This window comes from Vanessa atalanta, chromosome 27 (genome assembly GCF_905147765.1).
Source record: "Vanessa atalanta chromosome 27, ilVanAtal1.2, whole genome shotgun sequence".
In the NCBI taxonomy this organism is placed as follows: Eukaryota; Metazoa; Arthropoda; class Insecta; order Lepidoptera; family Nymphalidae; genus Vanessa; species Vanessa atalanta.
Window position 1 is genome coordinate 245,244 of NC_061897.1, and position 26,264 is coordinate 271,507.

The following is a 26,264-nucleotide window of genomic DNA, read 5'->3' on the forward strand; positions in this document are numbered from 1 at the left end:
ATTAAAGATTTCACTTATTCATTGAAGTCTTACTATAATAATTATATATTTGTGCCTTGGGCTTTGCCAAAGAACGCCCGCTAAACTGAAAATCTTAGGAATAAGTGATAAGCTGAATTGCATACAGTTCCTTTGTTTTCAAAAGAAAATTCTTAGAATTATAGCATTGTTTTCACTTCTTATTGTTGCATTTATGCTGTCAAGTTACTTTAATTTTACGAAATGTATTATCAAATTATGGTGAAGTAAGAAGTCATTAAAACCAATAAGAAAACTTTTAATAATTTCATATTTTTAAATATGAAGTTATAGTGTTAATTTTCCTTGAACGATTTCCGTATCGATTTAATAATCTGTTAAATTAAATATACAACATGATAATTTATAATGACTTGGGAACCCTGATTTATTAATTCCGTGTAATTTGAACGCAACGAAATTAGAAGCGAATGGTGAAATATCAAACCAAAAATAATACAATCCGTGATCCGTCAGAATGCGTCAGTCAAGAAGCGATTCACTATGAATGATTGTTCTTACAATTTAGGAAAAATAAAAAATATAATTATATGTAATTTTATAAATTTATTTAACATTTTTTGTGCTACAAATACCTGTGTTCAGTGCTTTAATTAATAAGTTGTTAAGTTTAATAAGAAGATACAAATGAAGTAAGTTGTTTTTATTTATTGACGTAAATATTTTGTCGAGAACGGTTTTTGTGTTTTTTTGTCCAATATATTATTTATTTTTTCGCTGAAAAGCAGTGGAAATTTTTATCGTTTAGTTGAGATTGCGTCAGCTATAAAAGAATTTCGATTCTTCAACAAATTATAATGAAAAATTTGGTTCCACCCTCATTTGATTGAAAATAATTATTATACTACCTATATATACGATACCTAATTTAAATTTGATAATATTTTTACAATTAAACCTTATTATAATTTAGCAAAGTTTATGCTTCATTATTAATATCAATAAAAAGTAGCTTTTTCAATTTTTTTGCATGAATGTCATAAAAAACAATAGAAATTATGATCTTGTAGGACATAAAAAATAAGACTTGAGAGACAAGCTAAGATGTAACATCAGGCAACTTTTATAATTAATAAAAAAAAAGTTGTTTTTTTTTTTATTATAAAAAATATCCTTTATTTTAATTATATTGATTATATCTCCAAAATACAAACCTGAAGTTTGTTTGAAATATATTACCTAAGATATAAATTGAAATATTGTGACCAAAACACTTAAATTGACAATTAACAAAACTAAATGACAAACATTAAAAAATATAAAGAATATGGAATCTACAGGAAAACAGATAAGAAACTTAGTAGTTACACTTTTTTATGTATAAAATAAATAAAGATTAATCACAAGCCCTTTTATTGTTTAAAAAATTATCACAGATGACAATATACAATATGTAATATATATATGTATATTTACTAGTTATGTATCAATCATTATCTTAAGAACTTAAAGTTGTTTGCCTTGTTTATAGTATAAGTATACATTTTTTTACTAGTATATGTAGGCAGTTAGGCAAATGGACCATCCGATGGTACTACCACTGGCCACAGACATTGGTGATGTAGGAAATATTAACCATTCTTTACATCCCCAATGTGCAGCCAAGCTTGACAACTAAGTTATTGTGTCCCTTGTGTCTGTAGTTACACTGGCTTACCGATCCTTCTAACTGAAACAAAACTATCAACAATGAATAAAGTAAAAAAAATCTATGAAGTGAACACAACTTAGGAAATTCAAATCTGTCACAACTGACAGAGATGCATCTGCCATTATCACAATCTCAGTTAAAATGACTAAATTCTACTATTATGTTATTAATTTAATACCATAAATCTATTATAAATGACCAGGAATGTTTGCTTGCAAAAGGTCATACACTAATGAGTATGTAGGTTCACATCATGTGTATGAAATTGTCTAAGAAGGCATATTGGAAATTGAAAAAACAATTCAAAATCTAAATATTCTTCATTCAAGTAGGGTCATAAAAGCATTTAATGTAAAGCTAACACCAGTTCGGAAAGTAGATAGTGGAGAAGCATTTCGACATGGGCGAGAAATTCATCCTTTTCCAACATTTTAATTATAGAATATGTCTGTAAAGTACAGTTAAATGTTTATATATAGTGTATACAAACAACAAATACTATGTACAAACTTTTTTATTATTAATATAATGTATTGAGTAATATGCCTTATTTTTATTTATCAATGGTTTTTTGGACATGTGCTTTAAATTTTTTAAAAGGCTAATTGAGGAAATAACAGTGGAATTTTATTATGGAAACAAATACCGTGTCCGAGGAAGGATGTGACATAGCAAAGTCGGAAACTAGGTGTTATTAGTTTATCTTTCCTCCTCGTGTCTATACAATGATTGTCACAATTTCTTTCAAAACTATCTATATTATAATAAACCAATTGTAAGTTTATTATAAACATACCGAAGGAAGTCTTTATCTCCAAGATCATGATTGGATTTACAATATTATATGAAAAAAAAAAACCTAATAAGTTTGTTTCTCAAATTCTTCTTAGGTCAGGGTGTTTTGTTTTCCAAACAGAGTAGTAGCAACAAGTAGGTGTTCCATATTGAATTTGGTACTCTAAAACCATTTTCCTGGACTCATTGGGACCATAGACTTTAACATCGGGACAATTAATAATCCTGATAACTATGAAATTAAATACTTTTGTTTTGTTCTCTTGAATATTTTCTAGACACAAAGCAATCTGTTACCTGCACCATACATTATATATATGCAGGATAAATTAATTAAAACTGAAAATTTATTATTATCGATAATAATAAGCATAATTTTAATTACATTTTTGCTATCAAAAATTAAAAAATGTTACATAATTTATGCGAACATTACATAAAAAATAATTACACTTTTTTATAGTGATTTATAGCTTTAGTGAGGGCCAGATAGATAAAGTTTTATTGTATTTGTAAATGAAATTATTGTTTTATACCAGTGACTCTTAAACTTTCTGCGGAGTTGGTCTCTTTGACAATTTTTTGTATTGACATGGACCTAATGGTCAATTGGTCCAGCGTTACTACAGGTACAAGAGATATAACATAACATAACATCACGTGGCCTATTTGACATTTCGTTTACCTACATGCCAAAAAATACAGTCTCAGAAAAGACGTAATGTCATGGATCTATCTATCTTAGATATATCTTTATCCAACATATCTGACTATAGTACTATGCACTCAAATATATCCAGACAAGTCCAGAACTTGAGATTTGCTCGTAGGTTTAATGCTTGCCCAGTATCTGTTAATAAAGTATTAAGTAAACAATTTCAAAGCAAATTAACTCTTAACGTGCTCCGGGTAATAGAGACAAATTATATTTGATGAGGGTAATAGACTAACTGCTAATTTTCTTAAATTAAACTTGTTATTTCGTTTTAAATTTATTATTTAGTAAATAAGAACTGATATAATTGAAGTATACATATACACACACTCCCGGCTCCACATAGTACAATAAGAGTCTACATACAGCTTTTACATAGAAGGGCAAAACTAAAAGACACATTTTTTTTTCCGGTGTGACATTTGAATCATATATATATATATATATATATATATATATATATATAGATGAATATAGCATTGAAATCCGTTGCATAGTTTAAAAGGTCTAACCGTATAGATGGCGGGATGCGATTTTGTTTGGGACTTCTTGATGGGAGGGCTTCGTGCAAACCCGTTTGGGTAGCAAAACAAACAGCAATACTTTCTATTATTGTGGTCCGGTTGTATAGTCAGTGAATCATGTCAGTCATTTGTATGCTCAGTAGTCCGATATATCGAAACGAATCTAAAATCGGACATCGTCGGAACATCAGATGTCATCGATTTGATGTTGACGAGTAACCGTTTTCACCGCATCTGAAAAACTATGAGTATCGTTTTGGTCAAAGCATTCAAAGCATGAAATATTCGCCCTATCTCTCTTTAACTTAACAGTCACCCATCTGGGAGAAAGAGATGAAGCGAATGTTAAACCTATTTCGATATCACATTCGTTTCATCTCTTTCTCACAAATCGTACGATGTTAAGTTAAACAAAGACAGGGCGACATCTGAAATCGGATGTCAACACCGATATTTAATCCAAATATCCGTTATCCGATGTCACGAAATTTGGATATCGCCCATGCCCAATCTTTAGGCATAAGGGACATAATAACTTAGTTCCCAAGATTGGGGGCGCATTGGAGATGTAAGATGATGCGCCAATGCGCCAAGGCGGTGGTGACCACTTACCATCAGGTGGCCCATTTGCACCTACCGTATGTTTTTAGAGATTTATAACAGCTGGTTTTTGTTAAGTTCGATTGACAGTGATTGTTTAAGTTTTGCTTACCGCTTACGGGTTAAATTAATAAATCTATCTCCCCTTAAAGTTAAAATTAGTTTTGTCTGACTCGGTCAGTAAGGACAAACGACTTTATATGTATAGATTTTAGGTAGACGGACGAGCCAATGGTCTACTGTATGGAAATGATCACTATTATCTTGTCATTGCCGACCACTTGACCAGACCACATGTGCCTGGGGTACATGTCAGTCACCTCCTCGTGGTGTACCCTGGGCAACGGGGCCGGCTTGAGCTTGCTCGTCGGCCACGGCTAAGACTGGCGGGAGGGATGCCGCGGGGCTGCTCCTGGTACGTCCCTGATCGGCGTCAGGGCGGACCATGTGAGTGGCCTCGTTGGCTAGGAGGGAGTGGGAGGGCTCGCTACTCGAGCCTCCCAGGTGTTTTACACCGGCGGTTTGCGGCGGAGCCTACCATCTTATCCGCCGCAGGGCGTCAGCTTCGTTGACGCCCAGCCTCCAGTGGCGGACTCGGGGGAGTTCGCCACATTCCCGCGTGGAGGATGAGGAGGAAGGCGCGCACTAGGCGCGCTTTCCATGTATATTCAGCCGCCTTACGGCGGCTGCCGCTGGTGGGGTCGCGGTTGCATGCCCTTGGCGATCCCGTGGCCTCACCACTCGGCGGCATGGTGGAAACCCGAGGATGGTTTTAGTGGGTAGGACAGGGCATTAGCACTAGCGTGCCCTGGCACGGGGCATTAGTTCCCGGTTGAGTCCCACATACCCGTCCCGGTCCCCCGACCGGGCGGCATGCGTAAATGCATTTCCTCCTCGTTAAACAAAAAAAAAAAAAAGACCACATGTGCCTGTAATAATACTGAATCAGTCAACCTTCAATCCTGAATATAATTTGTTTGTCAAATTAATGAGTGATGTCTAATTAAATCATCGTTACAATATTTATGGCTTGAATATCACCGTATAATACGACGCCATTTTGTATTTAAGATAAGGCACGGAAAACAGATTCAATGATTCATCTCTACTTATCGTACAGTTGATTTTTTTTATTCATATAACTCGTGTTCAAATAATTAAAAATTTAATCAGAGCAGCTGGTGAGCTTCAATTAACTGTCTGTGTGTTTTAAGATATAACCGGGATACGGGATTATATTTTGTATGAGTTGGAATTTTATTTATATTTTCTATTTATTTATATTAGCGACGAGAGCTTTGTAAACAGACCTGCTCGAGTCGATACCCACATGTCTGTCCAGCAACGAGTAAGATCCAAATCTTCTCAAGAGATGCCTTTGTCCATCAGCAGTGAAATCCCTGTAAATGTTTAACAGACTGTTGCTATAATTGTCTATTGATGTGATGGATGAATGTTACTATGAAGGATTATCTCCATATAATAGCATTCAATTACTTACAAATTTATTTATCTTTCTCATTATCATCCTGCTCTTGTGGTCTTCTACTTCCTCTTTCATCCTGTTATCAGTCAGAACCCATTCGTATTTAAATCTGTCTTCCTCTTAAGAATAAATATATGTTATAAAAGTTTTAATGAATGTTGTTTCAAATTACAACTTATTTTAGGCACCCAGTGTAGGCTCTATTCCAACCATAAGAGGAGAAAAGTCAAGTGAACAATATTTGACAGCAAAGTGAGGTGATATCATTGATCGAGACGGGACGCGACATGTTGATGAATCTATGGATTTGCGAAAAAATTACCTTTTGAATGTCGACAAAATGTCGGACAAATTTTGGAAGTCAAATTAAAGTGGATATAAGTAGTTGGGTGTAATTGTGTCGTATTATAATTAAATATATATTAATTATAACCTCTAAAAAGTGCATGACAATAACTCAGTTAGTATAACTGAGTTATAACAAGAAATAGGTAAATCTAAGATTTGTTTATCGTTATTCCTACTTCGATTGGAGTTCTTTAGTTGGAGTGACTCACTCATTCGAATAGAAAAAAGAAAATACTAAGTAATCCTTTTTGGAGGTCGCATACGTGTCAGGCCCACAGAGTCACCACACATTAGATTATTTTAAGAGGGAATGAGTAAGTTTAGTTAGTGGTACGAGGCTTATAACATATCCGATGATCTTGTAGGTGTGATTCGATGATGTCAGGAGTGGATCATTTATGCGAACTAAATCGTTTGCTGTTTGCACATTTTTCGTCTAGAAATTAATAAAATTAAGTAACCAAGACTACTGTGTCACAATAGTACTGCAATATCGTCATGAAGTCATACTCCGCAATAGTTCTGTAATAGTTAATCAACACATAAGGTAATAGTTACTTCATTGATTACAATATTATATAATTTATAGATTCCGTCCGTGGATTCGCCCGCGTGTGGGGATGGCAGATGTTAGGCTAGGTACCCTGTGTCCTTTTTTTATCCCTGACGACGTTTGTCCACAATTTCATCACCAGAGAAGTTATGACGTTTACGTGTAACAAAAAAAAACTCAGATAATCTTACTAATACTTATAGTAACCTATTAGGGGAGTAAGCTGGAGGGGGGGGGCGTTCTTAGGTTTTAGACGTAAAAAAGTAATTTTCGCTTTTATATACATAAGTAAGTATTATTAAGTATAAGTATGTATGTACATATATTGTTATATATAGTTAGTTAATTATTAATTACCGCCTTCATGGCTGACATGGTTGACTGGCCGAGAATGCCTTCAGGCATTAAGTCCTCCTTTTGTGCCATTTACTTTGTGGTGGTCAATAAAGTGTTTAAATAAATAAATATTATAGACTGGCGGGTGAAATGAGGATTGTGCTGGAATAAAACAAAAATTTACCTTACAATCAATAATGTTTAATCAATTCGCCCTGAATTGTTTTACTATCAAAACTGATACAAAAATACTTCTTTGCTCGATCCTTCCATTCTGGCAGTTATAGTAAGAATGCCAATTCAAACGTTAACAAGCCCCTCCCCCTACTGTAGCAACGTCCGGTTTTGATTTATTTTAAAATACAATTTCTTATTTTAATAATTATTTTTAATACATAAAAACGATAAAATATATCATTTTTATTTATTGTTTAACTGTTGATATACAAACATTTAATACGTCAACCGATCTATTCGCCCGTACGTTACTTTCAAAATCACGTAATATTTCTATAACTGCCATTTAGAATAGCAAACTGTAAATTAAATATTTTATCGAAATAAAATTTTATTTATGTTGATAAGAATGACTTTGGTTAAATTAAACGAATGCACTTGTGTTTTCATAAGTTTTATGAAAAATTCTTGCTGAATGATACCTCAAACTCTGGATTCCACATGTGGAATATTTTCAACTGCAACATGTAGATTTCATCACGATGTTTGGCTTCATCGTCGAACACGAAACGAATTATAGAAATAATTTGAGTACATGAAAATTCAATGGTGTTCTTACCACTGTCATGTCCGCTGTTATTATTATTATATTATTTGGGTAACAAAAAACACAACACTTAATAGTAAAAAACAAATATAAGAAAAACATAAACCAATCGAGTTTCCACTTAAAATTAATATGTACAAAAAAATTACAACTTAAAAAAAACAAAAATCTAAAGTATACAAAGCAAGTAAAACAGTTAAAGCTTAATAATATGACGTAAACTAAATTTAAATTCACTAATCTTTGAGTCAAATACGTGTAATTCTTTACAATGTATGTTATAATTTTCACATGCACATAACAAGAACATATTCTTTGACTAGTCACACTTACAAAGGGGTACCAAATATAAAGATTGTTTTCTCGCGTTAAGGCGTAATTTAATATGTAAATTATTATTAAGGAGACTCTCAGAATCAAAATATAGTCTGGTGGGACGAACCTCGAACAAATTCCAGCTTCATCGTTTCTGGACGAACGAAGCGGTTCGTGTTAAATATACATGGTGTTTTTAAAGAGAATTTATGATCGCATTGATTTTACTTCACGCGACATTTTGCTCGCGTGAAATGTCAGTCACACTATGTATACTAATGTTTATATAATGGTTAGGTTATAACGATACCTAAACCTTCTCGTATATATTTTTTTTTTATGGCATTGGTTGGCGTACTAGCATATGGGCCACCTGATGGTAAGTGGTCACCACCGCCCATAGACAAAAGCGCTGTAAGAAATATTAACCATTCCTTATATCACCTATGCGCCACCAACCTTGGGAACTAAGATGTTATGTCCCTTGTGCCTGTAATTACACTGGCTCACTCACCCTTCTAACCGGAACTCAACAATACTGATTACCGCTTCTTGGCAGTAGAATATTTGATGAGGGGGTGGTATCTACCCTGACGGGCTTGCACAAAGCCCTATCACCTTACAACGGCAATGTCTATGAGCGCAAACCACTACGTCGTGTAGATTTTCTTCCCAGGCTCAATTACTTTTCAACCCCGAATACAAAGAATATTAAGCTAATTAGCAGTAAATTTCCTTGTACAAAGCTGTACCACATAAAGAAATCTTTTCCAGAAAAAAAAATCCGAGGTTTAATTTCAAAATTCACAGTTTTTGAACTCCTCGTCCTGTTTTCCAGGCTTTAGTAAGGGTAGCTGTTGAAACCCCACTTGACATGTTCTGCCGCGAACTTAAACATCACTCGGGTGGGAAGTGCGAGCGAGACAACAACAGGGTTGAGACTAAATTTGCGATGGAATGGATGATATTTTAAATACGAAATATATTTTTATGTGTAAATTGGTTTAGGTGGTAATTTGATTAAAAAAAGTATTAACTGATTAGTTATTGGCGGTTCTTTTCGGTAGAATCTATATTTTTAGTAGTATCTTTTTATATAACTAGTTGTCGCCTCCGGTTTTTTGTCAGGTATAAAAAAGTGACCTGTTTATTTTTGAAGTTCAAGCTTCCTTCATAGCAAATTTTATCAAATTCAATGGCCGTCTGTGTAGGTACCACCCAGTGATCAGATATTTTACCCCCAATCAATAATCCTTGGTATTGTTGTGTTGAAGGGTGAATGAGCCAGTAAGTTTTGGCACAAGGGACAAAATATCATACCTCCCAAGGTTGGTGGTTGATTGGCGCTGTAAGGAATGTTTTATATTTTTTATAGCACTAATGTCTATGGGCGGCGGTGACCACTTAACACCAAGTGGCCCAGTTCAAGAAATGATAGGTTTTGCTCTGGGATAGTAGAATCTTAATTAATATTAATTCTTAATAAATTCGAAATTGAGTTTTCTTGTTTGTTAGACTTTAACGTCTTAACTTATCATCATTAAATTTAGCGTACATTAAGGGTTACAGATAATGCACAAATGTAACGTTACGTTACGTTACGTTACGCCCTACATACGAGGTAGAATTTGATCCGAAACACACAAGTCTCATTATTACGTTTTTAAAATCAAAATTAACTTTATTGACCAAAGCACTCACAAGCAGATTTGAATCGTGATTTTACAAGATTAAATGTGTAATAAAAACCTGTTTGTAACGTAGATTCTACCGAAAACAGACTAGAAACTGAGAAGTTTCTCGTTAGTACACATTAAATTAAATAGTTATGTATGAATAATAGAGCGGAGATGTAATTTTCATGTGCTTAATTACTATTTATAATTAATCTCGAGGTGAAGGAAAACATGACCTGACAAACCTGTATTTGTCGGATAAAATACAGCCTCGTGTTTCCGACAACCGGCATTGGAGCTGCGTGGTGGAATAAGCTCCATTCTCCTTAAAAAGAAGACGAAGCCTTAGCCCTGCTAAGGGATATATAAGTCCATTACGATGTTCCATTATTCATTTTAAGTGATAAAATATCTAATGATTTTCATATTTAATGCACACCGACGACAAGTTAATTACGATCGTTTCTATATTTACATTTAAAGTGTTGGAAAAGGTTAATCTATTCACGTAAACCACACACGCATATAAGACGTATTTCAATTAAACGATGCATTCATAGTTCTATATCTTCCTATATATGTAGTGAATTATTAAAAACATATTCAGGCATTTACATTACATTAACAGCCTGTAAATTTCCCAATGCTGGGCTTTGGCCTCCTGTCCCTTTGAGGAGAAGGTTTGGATCATTTTCCATCACGCTACTCTAATGCGGTTGGAACACACATGTTGCAGGATTTCGTTGAAATTAGACACATGCCGGTTTCGTCACGATGTTTTCCTTCACCGCCGAGCACGGATGAATTATAAACACAAATTAAGCACATGAAAATTCAGTGGTTGCCTGGGTTTGAATCCGAAATCATCGGTTAAGATGTACGCGTTCTAACCACTGGACCATCTCGGCTCCATTTTATTATTCGGGCATAACTGCGATATATGTATACTACACTCGCTAAACACGCGGCTTGTTCCGCGCGAGATTTAAGCGGTATACCGTAGCTGATTCGATCACTTTGATAGAATCAGTGATAATCATTGTATGTGCACAAGAATAACGCCAAGTTTTGACTCCGCAAGGTCAATAAATCCTTCTCGGGGCAAGGTATCCGTTTCTATAATAAAATTCCGCAGACATTTTTATCTTTGACGTTTCATAAATTCAAATCATTTGTACAAAATAAATCCATAAATGCATATTCGATTTTACAGATGATAAAAAAGCCTAAAGTTAATACTTGTTGACTTCTAGGCCGGATATATTACATACATATATTAGCATTAGCATTAGCAGCCCGTAAATGTCCCACTGCTGGGATAAAGGCCTCCTCTCCCTTTGAGGAGAAGGTTTGGAGCATATTCCATACATATATAATTGTATTTAACTAACATGACTTTGTATTTTTAAATGTTGAAAAAGAGTAACTACTGCCGGTTCGTCTCGGTAGAATCTACATTCCGAGCCGGTGGTAGCTTCACATAATATAGTTTATTAGACGATTCAAAAGTGCTTGTAAAAGTCTACTTGAATGAAGTATATTTTGATTGATTGATGAACTCGATTGGTGAAAAATGCACAAACATTATTTAAGTTAACGAAAAGTTAAATTATACTGAGTTTTATATTCCTTACTTAAGAAATCAGTGATTCTCCTTACAGTCTGTCTTCCCCCGGCTTACATCTTATTTTAAAAAACTAACCTATTTCCTTCTCCGGGAAACTATCCCCATACTAAATTTCATCTAAATCGGTTCAGCGGCTTAAGCGTAAAACAAACAGAATTGCTTAAGTATTTACGATATTAGCAGGGGATTGCGTATGAATTTATTTAAGTACATAAGATTACACAAATAACAGTTAAAAATAGTTACTGCATAAATCTTGACCGCGTGGAATGGCGTCAAGGATGCTAGCATTTCGCCGTTCAATCGCAGTTCCGGGGGCAATAAATTAACCCCTGTCACCAGTGGATGCAATAAACTCCTCGCAGTTTTACTTTTAATGAAGGTTTTTTCACTATTACTCCAATGTCCAAATGTCTCTATTGTATTCGTGTAATTTTTATTTATCTGCTTACTAGCTAGGTGAAAATTTTTACTGGATACTGAACTGATTTTGATAAAATTATCTGCATTATATAATCATATACGGTACCTTGGAATACTAATAAAATTCGGCAGATATTTTTAGTGTTGCCGTTTCATAAAATCAAATCATTTATAAAATATACATGTAGAAATAAAGCATATTATTCAAATCAAGATTCAACTCAAATGTCGCTCAACTGATGCGCTGACGTTCCTCGCCTTTTCTAAATTAGTGTTGCCAGCTGCAATTAATGGACTATCCATCGCGTTAATAGCGTTCCTAAACGAAATTCTGTGTTAATACAAACAAAGCAAGCAAGAGCTACAAAAAATACGACACAATTATTATTTTTCACAACAGAGGGCTTGAAGTGTTGCTTGCGCTAGATGCTATTGAAATGACTGTGACGTCACATAACTTATAATCTCTAAATAAAAGAAAATGCTCAAGACGCTTCCAATGATACCTCACTTGTCACACTTTGATTGGTATTTTAGAAGATATGCCGGAACAGATGAACAGACATACATTGTCTATTGAAATCATAACCCTCACTTGGCGTCATTGTAGTTTGGTATCAACTAGAAACCGGTACGATATGTTAAAAACTTTCATTACGACTGTGTATAATTTAAACATGGCGACCACTTTTTCCTGGTTGGTTCCTGAACGGCCTGAAAGTACGGAAGAGAAAGTAGATAGCGAATTTAATTATACTTCTAGACTTTATGCAAGTTTCGGTCCCTATAATTGCACGTCCATATAGTTATGAGAACCTATATGTAAGACAAAACCAGAAATCTGAATTTAAAATTGTCTGTCTAACTTATTTTTACTAGAGGTAGGGTTTTGATAAAGCCTTTTTGGGTTCCCCTCAATTCACAAGCTATTTCACCTTATCACAATGCAAAATGGACCTATAAATAGTTAAAATTTGGAATTAATGTTATTTTAAAAGTTTGTAAATAAAGAAATATTAAATTTAATTTAGCATTAGTCAAAATAGTTGTTCAATAAAGAATCCTTACACTTGCATGATAATTTGTGTAATAAATTTGTGAATTCGTTGAATGACGTTAAAAATAAGTATCCTACAAGCAGGACGTCCAGAATAGAATTAAATGGTGTTTGAATATGTTAAGAACTTTTTCGCTTAGTCTCCTTAGATGGCTATCGATTTTTTCTTTATAGTAACACTGTTTTTGTTCCAGTAGCCTCCAATCATCAAGGCTCAGCGAGGACGACCTCTACAGTTCTCCGTCCTCAGATGAAAAGATGGACACAGCGTCCGAATCGTTGCGATCGACTCAAGACACTCCGAATTCGATCCTTTCCGATTCAGAGGAACGGGAAACTGAAGTCCTGAGGCTCCAAAATCCGAACGTCCTAAGATTATTAGAACCGGAAAAATTAGACAATAAATTACCATTAAAACCCGAACTCAACGATAGCCTTGTTACTCGAATGTCGAATTTAAGGATCGAGTCTCCGATCCGACCCAAGAACTTAGGGATAAGTCCGCCCAGACTCAGTTCGACCCTCACATTAACGACTAGTCATCCATTGATGACGCTAAGTAGTCCGGACGAGAATTTTCCGGACGTCGTCCCGAAAAAGGTGCCCAAAATCGATGAGGACAAAGATCTGAGTCTGTCCAGTATAGAAGACGAAAGGGGTCCAACAAATGGGTACGAACTTTACACACCGTTACGGAATACTTCGAAGAATAACTTGTACTTTTCCGATAACTTCGTGACAGCAGACAGTCACATGTTGAGCGAATCTCTGAACGTGCCGCCGGATGTCGCGAGGGTCGAACAGAAGGAGAGGCGGAAGATCATACCGAGGTTCACGGAAACTCCGACGACTGATAGTTCGACGCCTCATAAGAACATGTGTCGCTTGTCCGACGGAGATAAAGACTGTGCCATAAAATACAACGAGGAAAGACATAAGTTATCTAGTCACAGCACGCCCAAAGCTATGGGGGTGGACGTTTCAGAATCGGAGGAGTTTCATTCGGTAAGTGGCTTATTTTGGAAAATTTCGCATGTGTTCTCCGTGACGGTAGTTGAAAGAAAGTAAATATACGATCCGAAAATCATGGAATCTGAGGTCCATTAGTACGCGTGGATCGCTGATATAGTTATTTTGTTTTCTTGTAAAATATGTTGTGTGTATAAGTGATACCTATCATCGAGCGATGTGATGGTTGTAAAGTCCTTATGTTTTCACGAGATAAAGTTGCTTGAAATTAAATAATCGCTACTTTGAAAAAATACTTTTGCAATGTGATGGCGAGCTGGCGATGTGATGTTATATGTGCCATCCATGTCACTGCTTCCGGCTTACGAAATACGACTATACCTAACCTATAAAAAGTTATCACTTTGAAGATCTAATTAAACTAGACGGTGCGTCGATGGTTTTGAAAGGTTTGCGATTGAGCATAGACAATTCGATTCGTATTGTTTTGCTTTCTAATAACAAACTAGGTCAGTATTTCGCATTAATTTCACTTCGACCATCATTCGTTGGTAGTACAATTATAGGTTTAGGCTGTCTTATCTCGTCGGTCTCGTGGCTTGAAAAGGCCACAGATACCGAGGGTCTTGGTTCAAACCCTAGGTCGGGCCGAGTAATTGAAGTTTTCTGTTGAAAAAATCTCAGCTACAGCCCAGTCTGTAAGTTGGAACAGTATACACTTCCATGCTTCGGAGCACGTGTAATCGTTGGTCTCGCATCTGAAATCTTTCCAGTCCTGTCGAATTTGTTGTTCCGAGTGAATGAATAGAGAGTTGTGGACGAGCATATGAGCCACCTTATGGTAAGTGGTCACCACCGCCCATAGACAATGGCGCTGTCAGAAATATTAACCATTCCTTGTATCGCTAATGCGCCACCAACCTTGGAAATTAAGATGTTATATCTCTTGTGCCTGTAGTTACACTGGCTCACTCAACCCTCAAACCGGAACACAATAATACTGAGTACGGTTGTTTGGCGGTAGAATATCTGATGTGTGGTGGTACCTACCTAGACGGGCTCGCACAAAGAACTACCACCAAGAACTTGTGCAGTATAATGTCCTGTGTATTTGGCTGATTTCTCTTGAGATGGCGACCGAAATCGGTCAGGACGCCATCTAACTTTAGGCTTAAAATTTATTATTTTCAACAAGCTCTGACGCTTATCGGCGACGGTGACCACTAACCATCACGTGGCCCGTTGACTCTTCTGTCTTGATAGGATGTATATGTGACTTTTGTATAATGATCTTGTAGTGATCCAATTATATATTTTTTATGTTATTTTGAAGATTTCATTATTGGTATTTTTAATTGCTAAACCTTGTGTTTCTATTTTAAGTCTTAACAAATTTTTATTTGTGTTACTATGGTTTGGTTTACTGCACACATTATCTGGTGCGACATTATTTATTGATTAAGTTGGTAAATATCGTGACGCCTGAGAGCTTTCATAGCGTGCGCTAAGTACATCGATAAAGTTAAATGTATATATATTTATATAAAGAGTGCTTGGTATACTTAATGCTGTTCCTGCAAATCCGGTGTACTATTCAGATGTACTAATCAGATAAAGCTTATCCATTGTTAGTGACTGAATACTCCTCAGTGGATCTAACAAGATTCAGTGAAAGATATCTGTTGGATGATGGCAGTTCCTTGTTATATGTGTTGTTCCAAGGTCGCGGAATGGTGCGAGTCCCCGGCCCACATCCGCGCGAGGCCGAACTTCGATCTTCCAATCGAGATGTCAAGCAATGTCGGAATACAGAATGTAAGTACTTGAATAATAGCTGGTTTTAATCAGTCTAATACAAATATACTTTATTCAAGTAGGCTTTCACGAGCAATCGTAATTTTTATGAGATTTTATTATGTTTATAGCTACCGGTTCGGAATTTATAATCAGATTCAGTATAGTTGTGTTCCGGTTTGAAGGGTGAGCCAGTGTAACTACAGGCACAGAGGACGTAAAATCTCAGTTCGAAAAATCGGTGGCGCGTTACTTATTACCGCGCTAATGTCTATGTGTGACGGTGATCTTATCCCTAGGAAGCCTCCTATATGTATTATTGTATTAACAGTCCTTTTTGAGGAAAAGTTTTGGAGCATATGGAGACCACGCTGCTCCAATGCGGGTTGGTGGATACACATGTGGCAGTCACATGCAGGTTTCCTCACGATGTTCGACGTTCCTTCACTGCCGATCACGAGATGAATTATACACATAAATTAAGCATATGAAAATTCACTGGCGCTTGCCTGGGTTTGAACCCGCAATCATCGGTTATGATGCACGCGTTCTAACCACTGGGCCATCTCGGCTCCTATATGCACGTCTTACCGATTTTATAAAATGACATATTCAAGTGTAGTCAATTTGGAACAGGATCTGGATTCACCGGACGTGATATCATCGTCGACGCAGGAAGACAGGTCGGCGTACCAAGCGCTTCTCGACCCGTACACGGGGTCGGTGGCGCTGCGCCACACCGCGCCCAAGAGCAACCCGCCCAGAAGGAAAGTGCAACTGGTGAGCGATCTTTTTCATGACCTGAACTAATAAGCCATGCCCAAAATACTTGATGCCATTCGTTATTAAGAAAGTTCGAACCACAAGGAAGGACGTAGACTTTTTTATGTCCAACCCCCAAAACGCGAGCAAAGCCGCGGGCGACAGCTTCTATTGTATAGCGTTACTAGCTGAACCTGCGGCTTTACTTTGAAATGTATAAAACACAAACTTCCAATCCTCCTTTTACTCTCAAAGGCATAAGGGGGACATCCGCTAAAATTTTAGGAAATGTCGTGGAAATCTTAGGTTACGCTCTATAAGGAACCTGCCTGCTAAATTTTAAGTTTGTAAGTGTTATAGCTGAGCTAACTAACTAAGCTGAGCTGTTCTAACCACTGAGCCGAGATGGCCCAGTGGCTAGAACGCGTGCATCTTAACCGATGATTTCGGGTTCAAACCCAGGCAGGCACCACTGAAATTTCATGTGCTTAATTTGTGTTTATAATTCATCTCGTGCTCGGCGGTGAAGGAAAACATCGTGAGGAAACCTGCATGTGTCTAATTTCAACGAAATTCTGCCACATGTGTATTCCGCCAACCCGCATTGGAACAGCGTGGTAGAATATGCTCCAAACCTTCTCCTCAAAGGGAGAGGAGGCCTTTATCCCAGCAGTGGGACATTTACGGGCTGCTAATAAGTGTTATAGTTTCTGAGGTTTCGTGATTAATCAGCGAGTGATAATTCGCTTATTATCAAAATCTGCTTTACTCAAGTGGGCTCATTAAAGCACTTTTGAATTCTCATGTTAAAGTGTTGTTGTAAAGCCATCAGGTTCGGAAAGTAAATTCTACCGAGAAGAACCGGCAAGGAACTCAGTAGTTACTCTTTTGCGATATTTTTATTACATTGTATGTCAGTGAAGAAGTTAATCTTTAAGTATCCTGCCTAGAAATCAACAAATACTGAGTCCACGCTTTTTTATCTTTAATATAATCTTGTATTGATTTTTTTAGCATTAGCAGCCCGTAAATGTCCCACTGCTGGGATAAAGGCCTCCTCTCCCTTTGAGGAGAAGGTTTGGAGCATATTCCACCACGCTGCTCCAATGCGGGTTGGCTTGTATTGAATATGCCTTATTTATCAATGTTATTTAACATGAGCTTAAATTTTTTAAATACACAATGAACAAACAAACACACAGCCTGTACACTAAAAACTTTTTCGAAACGCGTTGTATCTTCTGGTATAAGTTTTTTAATAATAATATACCTTTTTTTTTATTTCAAGTATCATCGACTCATTTTGCTAATAACACAAAACTTAAATGTCTATGTTAGTACTTAACCTAAGGCTATCTAAAAATAAAAATATGAATCTTTAGAAATTTATGGATATTGGTTAATTATTATTATCTTTTATGGCATTACACATAGACAAAGACTCTGTGAGATATATTAACCATTCCTTACATCATCTATGCGCCACCACTTGGGAACTAAGATGTTATGTCCTTCGTGCCTGTGATTACACTGACTCACTCACCATTCCAACCGGAACAGAACAATACAGAATACTGTTATTTGGCGGTAGAATATCTGATGAGTTACTAGCCATTAAAAAACACATCGCCATATTTTGAAGTTAGGTTTATATATAAATATATATGCTGTAATAATATGTTAACATTGTGACGGAGACTATATTTCGCGAGTTGAACAGACGTGTGTGTTTTGCGCGTCGTTTCCGAGTATATTGTTTACAAACACACCGTGAGACCGCGACGTTACAACATCCATTTTTCTCAATCACTCAGTACATTAGTTTATGGCGCACGACGTAATCCCAGCGGCGTACGGATATGTATGTGAAAATTATCCGTACGTCAAAATCAAAATATACTTTATTCAAGTAGGCACTTTTGAATCGTCATTTAACAAACTATATTAAGTGAAGCTACCCCCGAATCGGAATGTAGATTCTACCGATAAGAAACTCAGTAGTTACTCTTTTTCAACATCTAAAAATACAGTCGTGTTAGTTAAATACTATTATATATGTATGTAATGTCTCCTGCCTGGAAGTCAACAAGCATTAACTCCAGATTTTTTTTATCATCTATATAATCTTGTATCGAATAAAATGCCTTCTTTACCGATGTATTTTTTACAATTGACTTGAATCTATGAAACGGCAAAGTTAAAAACGTTCGTATGTAACTAAAGTCTTATACTGACTGATGAAATTTCTTGGTGTACTTGTTTGGGTCGTTGAGATTGGACCTTGTAGCCGGTTGGGAAGTCAGCATAAATCTTATTTTACTCGGACGAAGTCGGGACCGGTGCTTTCTCCTCAACATGAGAGAAATCCATTAGCCCAGCGGTGGACGTATACAAGCGGTTACTTTGCTAAAAGCAAATTCATTTAAAGATAAGTTTGCATGTAATCATTTTTTTTATGAGAGCCGAGATGGCCCTGTGGTTAGAATGCGTGCATCTTAACCGATGATTTCGGGTTCAAACCCAGGTAAGCACCACTGAATATTCATGTGCTTAATTTGTGTTTATAATTCATCTCGCGCTCGGTGGTGAAGGCAAACATCGTGAGGAAACCGGCATGTGTCTAATTTCTACGAAATTCTGCCACATGTGTATTCCACCAAACCGCATTGTAGTAGCGTGGTGGAATGTACTTCAAAACCTTCTCCTCCAATGGGAGAGGAGGCCTTAGCCCCGAAGGAAATTTACAGGCTGTTAATGTTAAAAAAATATGTAAAAAATGTTTTTTTGGGAATGTATAGTTTGATTAATATAGTTTACGATACGATCCCGACGACCTCACCCCAAGTGGAGCTTTCCTTTTTAAGAATATGAAAACGGCTGTACGGCGACTAAAATTCTATATTTCAAGCACAATCCCCCCCCCCTGTTTTCGTTTGAACTAAATCGCGTTTAAAAAAAATGTGATATCACTATTATTTATGAAAAAATAAACGGCCAAACATTAAACTTATTTTTCTACCCAGCCACCAGAAGACGAAGACGACAGATGCAGCCTGGACAGTATCAGCGGTTGTTCCATGGACTCAGAAGACGAGCCGCCCCCTCCCGCACAGCAACCTGACACCAGCGAGGAGGACAACACCAAGAGGTTTGTGAACTTGCACTTTAATATTAAATAACACATTTATTTCGCATCGTGTAAAACATGACCTTCTTTATATTGGTGGTGGCAATGAGGTAGGTCTTGCTGGTACTTCTTGGTAGAATCAACATTGAACGGTGAAAACTTTGAAATTGGATCGAATGTTGTATATACAAAAGGACGACTCAAATGTGCCTGTATGACCATACACGACTTATATACTATGTATATTTTTATTACTTTGACAAATGATATCGAAATAACTCGATTATACAGATATTTTTAACTTTGCCGTTTCGTAGATTCAGGTCGTTTGTAAAAAATACATTCGTAAAGAAGGCATATTCGATACAAGATTTTACAGATGATAAAAAAGCGTGGAGTTAATGCTCGTTGACTTCCAGGCAGGAGACATGACATACATATAAGTTTAATTTTATTTAACTAACATGACTGTATTTTTAAATGTTGAAAAAATTCTTGCCGCTACTTCTCGGTAGAATCTGCATTCCGAACCGGTAGTGGCTTCACTTAATGTAGTTTGTTAAATGACGATTCAAAAGTGTCTGCTTGAATAAATATATGATATATGTTGTTGACTAAAAAATTATTATTTTTTAACGATCTATAGTTGTGTATTGATTTTATTGGTTCTATCGTAGATCTGTACGATATTATTAATATACATAAAATATATAAATGTACATTTCTCCTGCATTACCATCAAAGTGCCGCATCATTAAAGCTACCGTATTTGATGCAGTATGGTTGAGGTTTAAAACGACCGCAAGCTTTATGTCGATGTCCGGTTTGAGCCGAAAATATCCACACGAACTTAGTAATCAACTTCCATCTCGAACTGTTAGGCTATTCTGTAACTATAAACTCAACTCACACGAAACACAAGCTTGGAGGATATATATACGTGTCAAAATGGCGTATCACAGAAATTCGGCTGTCAATATATCACGAATGAGAAACGAAGTGATTTCTTACAGAATAGCACCGATGACTTGTCATCATTGGTCGAGATCTTAAATCAAATGTGTTATTTATTATGTATACATAAAAAAATGGCGTTTTGAATGTCGTCGAAGTTATCATCGGAACTTTGGAAATAAAATAAAAATGGAGCAATGTTGAATTATAAATAAAAATTTAATCAAGAACACCTCAAAATATATCAAATCTCAAACTAGTATCATAAATCAGAATAGATAAACACTCCTCCACCCGACCGCGCCTGTTTTTTTGTTCGTACAATGTAGATTTTATTTTGGTGTTCAAGGATATTTTGACTGACAATGATAGTTTAACTCACAAGGAAAGTTTGGGCTTGCTTAGAAGATAGTCTTTCATTAAATACAATTCTTATGGCCGATAATGGGTTCCCTCTATGCTCAGCGACAAAGGCAAATAATGTGAGGTAACCTGCACGTGTCGAATGTATCGGGCTCATATATTCACCAACAATAATTGGAGATATACGGTAGAATAAGTTACAAGTCGTCTTCTTAAGTGGAGTCAAGTTTTTTGTTCAGCTGTGAAAAGTGTTCGGTGGGTACTTTACTTCTTTTCGCGCTGTGCCTACGTATTATCTTTTGTTAATGTAAGCAAAAATCACTGTCCATAATGGCACCTAGAAACAAGTCGGTATTCGATATGCTACATTGTCAATTAATACATTATTATATGTTCTGTCGCCAGTCGCCATTCTAACATCGCACTGTAATATCGTCGTAACAATTAAATATTACATCTATACTCAATTGCCTTTCCACAAGACATTTAAGGCAAAGCGCAATTACAGATCCAAATCAACGAACACGGTGAGCGAGTGCAGTGACCCGATACCGGAGTACTCCGCCGCCGAGGAGTTCAGAGACGAGCGGTCATGGCTCACTGTGCAGCACAGCGGGGGCAGGGCTATTTGTGATATGAAGGTGAGTCTAATTATGGGAGTCAAATAGACCACCTTATGGTGAGTGGTCATAACAGCTAGACTATAGACTTTGGTGCAGTAAGAAATAATAATCTTTCCTTACAACACACCAATGAGCCAACAACCTTGGGAGCTAAGATGTTACGTCCCTCGTGCCTGTAGTTACACTGGCTCACTCACTCTTCAAAAAGGGATACAACAATAATTATTATTGCCGGTTGGTGGTGGAATATCTGATAAGTGGGTGGTATTCACCATGGCGTGCATAAAGCCCTACCACTACGTAATGTAATTTAGTTTGAATGCTCATGTGGATTACGGCACAAGGATCACTTTTAGGTCCTTTTTTATTCTTAGTACTAATGTAAGTACTGCACTGTCGGTCTAGTGGCTAATAATAAAGTCACAGGTCTCGACGTCCTTTTTTTGTCACTGGAAAAACGCATCACGCGTTTCCCCACGAGAAGTGGGGCGGTATGGGCGACTGGCATATCTCAAGGCCCCGGGCGACGCAGGTGATCGAGCCGTTCAAGCGCGTGGTGTCGCACGGCGGCTACGAGGCGGGCGGCGCCGCGCTCATCGTGTTCAGCGCCTGCCACCTGCCCGACTCGGCGCGCCCCGACTACCGCTACGTCATGGACAACCTGTTCCTGTGAGTGGCCCCTCTGCCCGTGCTCTTGCAGCTGCCGTTTCCGAACACTTTTAAGACGCATCCCTCGCCCCCGCGTCGCAGGTACGTGATGTGGAGCCTGGAGCGGCTGGTGACGGACGAGTACGTGCTGGTGTACCTGCACGGCAGCGCCGGCCGCCGACGGATGCCGACCTTCGCGTGGCTGCACGAGTGCTACAAACTGCTAGATAGGAGGTGATGACGAGCTCCACCAATGAGTACTCCATTAAATACATAAGTAACTGGAGAATCGAATGATTTACAATGTTTTAGTTACAGTCGTACGAATTGCATTTAAAATCTATTTTATACGTCATTATCGTAATTATCTCCTGATAATTACCTACGTGTATCAAATACAATTTCATACATTTACTGATTGTGCTTTACTGACTCTGTAAGTGATGGAAAAGAGTAACTACTGAGTTTCTGGCCGGTTCTTCTCGTTCGAATCTACTTTCCAAGCCGATGGCTCTACACTTAATTCACACACACACTGTATTATGATGATTTGAGGGTTTGTATGAGCCGACTTGATAAAGTATATTTTGATTATGTATATATAATATATGTAGTATTAGTATTTATCTAATATCCCCCCCCCCCCCCCCTTATCGCACGAGGACAAATCTAAAGGGTGGGCGGATATTTGTAACTGATCTCGTTTCAGGTTAAGAAAGAGTCTGAAACACTTGTACCTGGTGCACCCGACGTTCTGGCTGAAGTCGTTCGTGATCGTCACCAAGCCCTTCGTGAGGTGAGGAGACACACATAGCATACTCATCTGGACTATTATTATATATATATATCAACTGCTCCGGGTAGGACTCTGCAAGCCCGTCTGCCTGTAGATATCCTTTCGATGATCAGCAATACTTAATATCGGTGTGTTCCGGTTTGAAGGGTGAGTGAGCCAGTGTATCTACAGGCAGAAGATAGAAGACATATCCGTTTCAAGGATTTAGTAATTTTTATTTTTTTACTTTTTAATGAATCGTAATCGTATGCCGATGATTTCGGGTTCAAACCCAGGCAGGCACACCTGAATTTCATGTGCTTGATTGGTGTTTATAGTTCATCTCGTGCTCGGCGGTGAAGCAAAACAGGAGGTCTTAGCCCAGCAGTGGGAAAAATGTGTATATTTTCATGTTTCGAATAATGATGTTTAATATTTTTTTATTTCAGTTCCAAATTCTTCCGAAAGTTGACGTACGTGAAAAGTCTCCAGGAGCTGCTGGAGAAGGTGCCCGTCGAGCCGAACGCTATTCCCGAAATCGTGAAACAGTACGACGCGAACAGGCGATAGGGCTCCACGCAACGTTTGAATCCAACCGACTGTATACAAAATATCTGCATAAATCGTTCTAATTTACTAATATTTTGTTGAAAAATTAAAGACGGTAGTGTGTCCGAGGCGTCAAATTACACTAAAAACAGTCGCCATGTGGGTACGTCGCACGTGTGGCCGATGCTTTATATGCTATGGTGACGTAAGCAACTCGGTTTCTAATGGATTTTACACATTACTGCTTATAGATATATTGCTGGGCTGATGTTGAGGATAATGAAAGTCACTAACTGGTTCACGGTTTATTAACGAGACGGTACAATTATACGGACTGTGACGCGCTGTTTACATACGCAATGTTTCGACTTTCGTACATGATATCAAAGAGTAAGAGATACACAGATGTGGAACATTTTAGTCATAGAACATGTGAGCTTTATCAATTGTTTACTTTAATACCTATGTACGGCATATACGGCACAGATATTTACCTATTGATGTAATCCGCGCGTAATGTTCGGTTCTCGAGTGAAGGAGCGTCAGCAAAAGAAGGCTTAATAATAATTATAACCAAGGGCTTATGATCGTAATACATTCTATTAAGGTATCATCTATGGTCGGTATGTACTCTTTGACTATTTCTGTACCCCTGACATTGCTTATGGAAAATTATACGGTGTAATGGCTGTTAGAGGTACATAATTGTTACTAGAGGTTGTGCTGACTTACTAAGACAACAAATATATAATTAAATCGTGTTTCGCTACACGCTTCACGCTGCGTCTGTATAATTATAGTGTGCTCTTTTAAAGAAGTTATATCAAAGTTTTGCTCGTGACTTAAATCTCGCATATGCCATACATCAAAAAGTGATGAAAGTTCATGCAACAACTCACGACATGTGTTGAATACTAAATGAGTACCGACGACACAGCGCTACTCTGTGTGGGTAGCGACACAAAAAAAAGGAAAATTGTAGAAGTAGATCTTTGTTAAATAATATTTTATACGTATAACACAGGAGCTGATTATGCAGATATTTTGTATATCGTCGATGATTTTTGTAAGATATTTCCGCCGCTAGAGGGCGTAGTCAAAATTTAGAGAATATTTTCTTTTTCGACGCACAGAAAGATTTGATCCGCGAGAGCATGGCGTTCAAGCTTTAAAACCGATGCTTTAATGAGAATGCCATTTAAAATATTTTTTATTAGATATAAACATATATGAATGTATTAAACATTAGATTATTGCAACATTAGGCGCCATTGGTTTGAGAAATTTGATAAGTGATACCCAACAGCGTACGAATAGCGCTCAGAGTGAGAGGACGTTAGAAGTGGCAACGTGCTTATTGCAGACTTATCCGTTCCGTTCCGCACGGTTAGAATGATATATATATATATATATATATATATAAAAAACTTCCTAACGTACAAAAAATATTGTTTCATTGAACCAGAAATGCAGAACATTTCGCCAAAGTTTGATCACAATCGAAAGGATCGTTCGGGGCGTAAAGACAAATGTTATGTTTTACTAAGATAACGTTAAACGCGTCAGCGCGACGGCTAATGGAGTGTTTAATTTATCAAAGTGAAATGTTTCGACTTAATAAAAGTTCAAACTTATTTATAAATGATATACATAGTTTGGAAAAAAACATTTTAAATCACTTGTTTACATAAGTAGTGTTTGCATTAATTGAATTAATACTGATTGAATAAGCGACCTTCCCTGTCACCAGTGGAGGGGATAAGAGAGGGTGATATTTGTTTTAGGAATGCCGTTAGACTATCACCCCTATTCTCTTAATACACTAAAACCGACGAATATGTTGTACTGGTAGTAACGTGTGTCACTTCTGACGTGTTCTTGTTCTGTGCTGACGCACAGACATTTTTTATAACAATAGCTTTTATAGAATTTTGCACAATTTGATATCGTTTGGAGGTAAAGATTCAGTAACAAAGTAATTTGTACGAATTCAATGAGTGGTTAGTGATAGGGATGTTACGAATGCTCAAATCCCTACTAATTTTACAATATGGCGGAGATTTTTTTTAATATGGCATAAATGTTTCAATATAATGGTTACTATGATGTGGTGGAATTATTTAAATTGGAGTTTAAAATTTCTTGGAGTCGTCTGCCATATTCGTCGTGACGTCACAAATTTATATATGCACATTCACACACATGACACATATATTTACGGTAAAAAGAATCAGTTTATTGCTTCGTACAAATTATTTTCTTACATAAAAATAGATTTTAAAGTAACAACGATAGCGAGATAAGATTTTTTTTTTTTAATTAATGTATTTTTGTACTTTTCTCTTCCCCCTCTCTCAACCCTAGGGGGTAATCTCATTAAATATACAATTTTATTTTATAACCTTTGCCCAGCTGTGGGATCGTTCACTTGGTATTTCTGTGTGATGAAGGTTTAGTTATTATGTCGTTCGGTCGGAGCGACGTCTGAATCGCTTCGGAGCCATTGATATTGTGCCCAAATGCAACTTCTGTTCGATACTATATAACTATAATTAGATTTTAGTCTAAAACTCTATTTTTTCTAATTCCCACTTTCAAAAAGATCTCGAATATTTTAAAATTATATTTTTTATCTTCGTTCATTAATAAATATATGTAAAATGTCATGTCACTAAATAAAACAAACTCCTGTCCCTGGTCGTGTTGTTTGTACTCGTTGGTATTGAGCCTCGTAGCCACACACCCACAGTCGGAATACTTACATAATTATA

At 36.8% G+C, this 26,264-nt stretch overlaps 1 protein-coding gene across 3 annotated transcripts; it reads left to right on the forward strand.

Annotated features, from left to right (window-relative positions):
* Nucleotides 1-505: 505 nt before the first annotated feature.
* LOC125074158 (BCL2/adenovirus E1B 19 kDa protein-interacting protein 2) lies at nt 506-26,264 on the forward strand. 3 transcript variants are annotated; one of them, XM_047685399.1, is made up of 10 exons: nt 506-671; nt 13,124-13,934; nt 15,621-15,713; nt 16,329-16,472; nt 19,478-19,602; nt 21,407-21,539; nt 22,054-22,190; nt 22,272-22,403; nt 22,879-22,965; nt 23,394-26,264. In XM_047685399.1, exons 1-10 carry the CDS (start codon nt 667-669, stop codon nt 23,512-23,514), a joined length of 1,788 nt encoding a protein of 595 aa, XP_047541355.1. In that variant the 5' UTR covers nt 506-666; the 3' UTR covers nt 23,515-26,264. The 3 variants fall into 3 exon arrangements, with proteins under 3 accessions (XP_047541355.1, XP_047541356.1, XP_047541357.1); XM_047685400.1 differs by having other exon boundaries at nt 13,127-13,934; XM_047685401.1 differs by lacking the exon at nt 15,621-15,713.

Excerpts from the sequence above, each read along its gene's own strand:
- LOC125074158 (XM_047685399.1), top strand. Across the intron at positions 19,603-21,406 it reads GAGGAGGACAACACCAAGAG|ATCCAAATCAACGAACACGG; the intron begins GTTTGTGAACTT and ends GCGCAATTACAG. Across the intron at positions 22,191-22,271 it reads GTCATGGACAACCTGTTCCT|GTACGTGATGTGGAGCCTGG; the intron begins GTGAGTGGCCCC and ends CCCGCGTCGCAG.